Consider the following 6992-nt stretch of genomic DNA (forward strand, 5'->3'; position numbering starts at 1 on the left):
AAAAATAGAAAAATTCAACCCAACCCAACCTAAGAACAAAACTAACCGAATTCAACCCTTACATTTTATTAGTCTGGGTTGTTCGGGTTATTTGAACACCCCTAGTTCGACTTGTGCGGACAAAGGTTCAATTTTTAATTTCTAAGTTGTTATCTTCATACTTTTATATATGTATATATGTATATATATATTAATACCATAACGGCAAAAATTGAGATTGAACCATCAATCTTTAAAGAGGAACGAAGATATTATGTCAAATATTATCATTGGGTTAAACTCACGTTTGCTTCCTATAAATAATATTTCAACAATGAAAAAGAAAAAGTCATTGACGTATGGAAACGGCAATTCAATTCCTTAATATATTGGAAATCAAAACCATGCATGACATTAATTAGTCCTAAGGTGTAATTAACATAACAAAACAGAAATAAAAGGTCAATAAATAGAGGTCAACAAATAGGGAAACTACAGACAATTAAAGGTACGTTATTCTTCCTCTCCTCCATCACATTCCATATTTATCTCTGTAAATCTTGATTCTTTTCACTTCCTAGTCTCAACCTACCCCCTTCCCATATCAAAATGTGGACTCAAAACCCTCTAATGGCAGTTTTCTTGGCCAGTTTCATGTTCCTCTTCTTCCTAGCACATGCCCAAAACTCCCCTCAAGATTACATTGACCTACACAACAGTGCTCGGGCGCAGGTCGGTGTCGGTCCCATGACATGGAATGACACTGTTGCAGCCTACGCGCAAGCCTATGCCAACCAAAGGAGAAATGATTGCGCCTTGATCCACTCAAGCGGGCCATATGGCGAAAACATAGCCGTAGGCTACTACCCCGAATTCTCCGGGGCAGATGGCGTAAAGTTGTGGGTGGCAGAAAAACCTTTATACGACTATGAATCGAACTCGTGCAAAGGTGGCGAGTGTGGACACTACACTCAATTGGTGTGGCAAACCTCTGTGCATCTTGGATGTGCAAGAGTGGCCTGTAAGGGCAACTCCCAGTTCGTTGTATGCAACTACGATCCTCCTGGCAACTATATAGGATTAAGACCTTATGATTCTTCAATCTAAATAAAAGAATTTACTGGATTAATTGTTTTTTTTTTCTTCTTTGGAGATGAAATCAATTTTTATATATTTTCACACATAAATTGTAATGGAATATGGAGAAACCTATTAGTTTCTCAAGTTGAATAAAATTATTGTTTACATTTTAACATAAGCTACACTTGTGTATTTCTAAACCTAATACTTAAAAATTTTGTAACGACATGAATTTCTTGAAATTTACACTCTTTCAAGTTTCATATATTTCATATATTTCATAGTTTTTAATTATATACTTTTATTTTTTTTTAACTTATTTTAAAAAGTAATATGTTTTTGTTCCAAATAATTAATAGTATATTTTTATTATTATTATATTTTATTGAACAAATTTTAATCCTCACTATCAAAGATTATTTCAAAATACCAATATTAAAATAAGAAATAGTTCATTTTTTATGTATCTAAAAAGGAAAATAGTTCCAACTAAAGAGAGCACCCTTAAAGAATTCATCCCAAATCGAATCATATTTGTTGATTATTTCAATAATTGGTGTTACAGTCAATAAAGTTATATACATAGCTAATTTAGACTAATTAATTTCATTAATTTTTTTTTTGCAATATTAATTTATTAATTGGTTTTTTAGGATATTTATTAATTTATTTTGAACTTTTAGAAAAGTATAAATAGGCAACATTTCACAATGGTCTTTATGATATTTGTCAATTTGGAACAACGAGAGTTTGATTGGAAGTAGGCAATAAGGGTTAAAATATCATTATTCTCAATTTTACAAAAAAAATTTGATGAAAAAATATAAAAAATATCGATGTCGATCTATATTTATAGAAGGAAAATTATTTTAAACGATAAAACTACTAAAAATATTTACAACTAATAGCAAAATATCACAGTATATTTGTGATAGACCGTGATAGACAGCGATAAGTTGCTATCTGTGTCATGATACACATATAATAGTCCATCACTGTCTATCGCGATCTATCACAGATAGTTGTAATATTTTGCTATTATTTGTAAATATTTTGATTCACTTTTCTATATTTGAAAGCAATCTTTTATAGAAATATTATAAAAACAAAAGAATCAATATTTAAATTAGTAAGAACCATTTTACACTTTTTAAACAAGTAATTATTATTTATATTATATTTGCATTAGTGACATTTTATTGATTATATTTTTTCATTTTTATGATTTTTTTTACTATATAATGAAAATGTCGATTTATCCGATCCCTCTCAGTATCGAACATATGTTGTGAAAATATCAACATATCGATAGAAAATTTAATATCATAGAAAGAAGAATCTCGAGGAGGAGGTCAAAAGAAAGAGAGATTTATACATTAAAAAATGGAATTTAAATCGAAGATTTTTCATTCATTAATTTTGCGGTTTTAAAATTAATTTGTATGGAATAGGAATGGATGTAGGTAGATTTATGGACAAATATTAGTGAATTAATTGCTGGTATTAACCCTTTGGATTGATAAATATTTTTCAACCATTGATTTGGTCGGTTTTTTTATTTAGTTTATTGTGTCAAATGAATCTAGAAAGATTGGAGACATTATGGATGTAATTAATTGATTAATTTTTTCGGAGAAATAGAATGAAAGAAAATTAAGGATGATTTGTTTAAATTGATTTTTTTTTTTCTTGTTGACAAATATGTGGGGGTAGAGATTTAAGAAATTAGAGATGAATTAGTTTGTATTTTTATATTAAATGGAATGTGAAAGGTTGAGAATAGGTTATGAATTAAATTACTATGCATGAAAAAAAAAAAAAAAAAAACCTTGTATCTTCTTAGCATAAGCTCCATAGTGAAGATCCCGTTTAATAACAATTTTGTTTTTTATTTTTTATTTTTGAAAATTAAGTCTATTTCTTCCTCATTTCTTATAATTATTTGAATCTTTTTTAGATACTATGGTTGAATACTTAGTCAAATTCTAAAAACAAAAACAACATTCTAAAAGCTATTTTTTTTTTAGTTTTCAAATTTTATAACAAATGAAGAAATTTGAAAGTGAAAATAGTGTCTATAAGCTTAAATTTTAGAAACAAAAAAAAAAATGGTTATCAAATGATACATAAAATATTATTTTGTTTCTGTTATCAAATTTTTTTTTCTAGTAATAAATGTGGAAAAGAGATTCAAATCTTAAAATAACGTTATGTCTAAATTAGTTGACTATGTTCATTTTTTTCATTTTTTTTTAAAATCGAGTTATATTCATATTGATTTTTTATTTATTATATGTTGAATGTTTATATTCTCACCTCAAAATTGTAATGGTTATATTCTAAAAGAAAAAAAAGGGTAAAAAAAAACTCCCCAAATTCAATAAAACTATTTAAACCAAAACTTGTATAGTAATATGAAAAATGGCCATTCAATTCCTTAACGTTGGATTTCGAAGCCAGATTCATTGCAATTATTAGTCCTTAAATAGGTAAAGGTCATTAAAAAGGATAAATAGAAATTACGCTCATTAAGTACCGATTTGGATTGATTATAGAAAAAAAAGTGTTTTTCAAAATCTATTTTTATTTATATTCTTTTGATAAAAACTACTATTTAAAATCAACTTTGAATATGTTTAAAAAATCAACGCATCATTATTTTAAAATTAAACACCTATAAAGTTAATCCTGCCTTAATTTCATTCTCTCTCTCCATCACATTCCATATTTAATTTTCCATCCCTAAAAAAAATTATTTTCACTCCTCATCTCAAAACCTACCCTCTCATCTTCATTAAAAAAAAAAAAAGAAAAAAAAGACTATGTTGCACTACACAATCATGTTTGAGCACAAGTTGGCATCGGCTCTGTTACATGGAGCGACACAGTTGCAACCTACGCTCAAACATATGCTAACTAAAGGTGGAATGACTGCACCATGGTCTACTCAGGCGGGCCATATGGCGACTGAAACATTTGCAGCGAAGTTGTGCTCCGAGGAGAAGCCTTTATATACATTCATATTGTAATATCCTGATTTATTATGTAATTAAGCATCAATTTATTTCAGACTATTTCTAAAAATTTACTTGAGACTTTTTTGTTTCTATTTTGAATGAATTTGAATGTAGACCTTGAACATCTTGAATGTGAATTTTGAACTTAAACATTTAAATGATTTGAATTAATTTCTTTTGAAGTTTATATTAAATTTATGATTGGTTGTATTTTAAGCCTTAAGGTAAATGCTCAAAATTTTGTTTAGAATGCTTTTGTTTGATTATGAAATATTACTAATATGTCAAGTTCACTTATGTAGATATGAAAGTTTATTGACGAGCAAAAATCAAATTCTTCAATCGAAAATGAAGAAAGAAAAAATAATTCTAAAAAAACTACTAAAATTAAAAAAAAATTGGTGACCAACCTGACCCAACTCGAAAATATAAGGTTGGGTTGGATTGGGTTGACCCTTCAAAATTGAACCGATAGGGTTTGATTAAAGCCAACCCAAATTTTTAGGTTGGTCCACAAAATGCCTCTAATCCGGCCCAACTCGGTCCATGTATACCCCTATTAAATATTTGAGAGAATTTATTTTTAGATATAATATTAAATTTATATATATATATATATAAAAATAAAAATTAGTTTATGTATTTTTTTAATTACATAAAATAGGTTGTTAATTAAAGTACGTATTAATTAAATGAAAATTAGTTTTATTTAATTATATGTATTTTTAATTACTTAAACCTTTCATTTTCTTCAAATAACTTATAAATAAACCTTTCATTTTCTTCATAAATTCTCTCATTATTATTTGGAAGATGAAAAGAAAAGTTCTTTCATTTTCCACTTGCACTATTATGAATACTCCAAAATGTGTTTGAGTTGTAAGGTATTGAAAATATTGAAGTTGTTGAAGGTTTTGGAAAAGTATTTTTCCTCTTAAAACAAAATCATACCCTCTCCAAATTATTCAAATAAGCACACACACTCTCTACGGTTCTCTATCCCGAGAATACCGAGGTCTCCATGTGGTGATGTCTGTTGGTTTTGAACACTTGTTACTGTGTTTTCTATTGTTTGTGTTCGAAATTTCTAGAGAGGAAATCATGAAGAGACTAGTCTTCAAGGATATGTCGTTTTCCAAATTTTTTATTCTTCTTAATTTCTCTCTCTCTCTCTCTCTCATGTATGTATGTATGCTTAATTGATCATGTGTTTTCTGCTTCCACCACATATATTCTTTGTGTTACGTAAAATTAAAATTAAGACGCGATCTTTTTCGCAATGGGTACTCGTTATCCTTTCAAAATGACTTTTCACAAAGATAGAAGTTCATAACTCACTCAGGATTGCGATTGAGTTACAAATGGTTATCCAATGAAATGTTAATCTCTTCAGTCAACGAAGTTACAAAGAGAAATTAACTATTCCGAAGTTTGTTATTATACAATCTCATTGTATAGGATACCCCCTACTCACATGTCTCCACATGAACAATTTGGATCACGTTTGTAACACTTACTGTTGAGATTGGTGTCCTAAATCTCTTTGTAATCTTGTAGTTTGTAAACTTTGTATAAATATATTATTGCTAATAAAATAAGTGTTATTTTATAAGCATATACTCAATTCAATAAACTAAAATCCTAGGTTATTTTATGTAATTTAACAAGTATGTAGAGACATACAAGTGAATCTTGTTTAAATAATAATCTAAACGGTCTGTAGTAGATGGATAAGACTAGGTACCTTATCCTGGTGACACAATAGATATGGTCCGCTTTGTAGGTGCTACAAGCGTTGTACAGTGCTACAAATGATCTGACCCTGATCATTCACGTAGAGACACGTGAGCGGGGGTATCCTATACAAAGAGTTTGTATAAGACCGGATCACGAAATGGTTAGTCTCATATATAACGCCATTAATAATTAAGACTTACATTTCATCAGGAAGACCATGGGTGACATGACCTGAATTCTGAGTGAGTTGTGAACTCCTACTTATGAAGGCGGTCATTTGATTTGTATGGGTGAGAGTGGCCAGATGCCAACTCAATAAGCCTACCATTTTGGGGATTGGTTTGACCGGGGAGCTGGGAACACAGCTACACAAGACAGAATTCACTCCTTCATCAATGCATGGGTAAGTAGATAAATTTCTCCCTTAAAGGCTGATTCCGGGGCTTGAACATAGTGGCCACACTCTCTCCTGGCCCGAGAGGGGCTAGGTCATAGTTGGACTATGACTTATTGTTCATTAGAGAAATCGTTGGTATTTAAGGAGTTGGATGTAACTATAGGTGCAAAATGGTAATTTTGGCCCAGGTGTATTTACGAGCAATTTGTGAAGGGTCATCATTCTGTTGATTGGTTATATTCAATGGACACAGAAATTTATGTGTAGTGTGAAGAGTGCAGCTATCGCTCTTTAGTGTTATGATCGACAGTTAACAGATGTTGGGTAATTTAATTAAAAAGTTTAATTAATTATTCAAGTACCGTTGGAGCTTCAATCTACAGATCCATAAGATCCCCTCTATAGCTCAACAGGAATTTAATTGAGAATTATTTTTGGATTAATTTGAAATGTTCATATTAATTGAGGGAATTAATTATATACGATATAATTAATCAAATTAATTATATGTGTGATATAATTAATATAATGTATTTGGTATATTATAATATAAGGTAATATGAGAGAAATTTGAATATGATTCAAATACTAATTATATGAATGTTATTCATGTAATTTGATATAAATATAATTTATATTAAATACCATAAATAAGTTGAGAGGAATTAAATATTTGAATATGATTCAAATATTATTTATATGAATTAGGTTCATATAGTTGAATTTAATATAAATGTGATTTATATTAAATGTCATGTATTATTGAGAGAAATTAAAGCTAT

The 6992-nt window shown here is 29.0% G+C and overlaps 1 protein-coding gene across 1 annotated transcript; it reads left to right on the forward strand.

Annotated features, from left to right (window-relative positions):
* Positions 1-609: 609 nt before the first annotated feature.
* Positions 610-1086, forward strand: LOC120090667 (basic form of pathogenesis-related protein 1-like). Its single transcript, XM_039048386.1, has one exon. It carries the CDS (start codon positions 610-612, stop codon positions 1084-1086), a length of 477 nt encoding a protein of 158 aa, XP_038904314.1.
* The last annotated feature ends 5906 nt before the right edge of the window (positions 1087-6992 follow it).

Source organism: Benincasa hispida, chromosome 11, assembly GCF_009727055.1.
Source record: "Benincasa hispida cultivar B227 chromosome 11, ASM972705v1, whole genome shotgun sequence".
Taxonomy (NCBI): Eukaryota; Viridiplantae; Streptophyta; class Magnoliopsida; order Cucurbitales; family Cucurbitaceae; genus Benincasa; species Benincasa hispida.

What these genes read in the sequence shown, in the direction of transcription:
- LOC120090667 (XM_039048386.1), top strand. Translation starts at nt 610, where the DNA reads ATGGCAGTTTTCTTGGCCAGTTTCATGTTCCTCTTCTTCCTAGCACAT.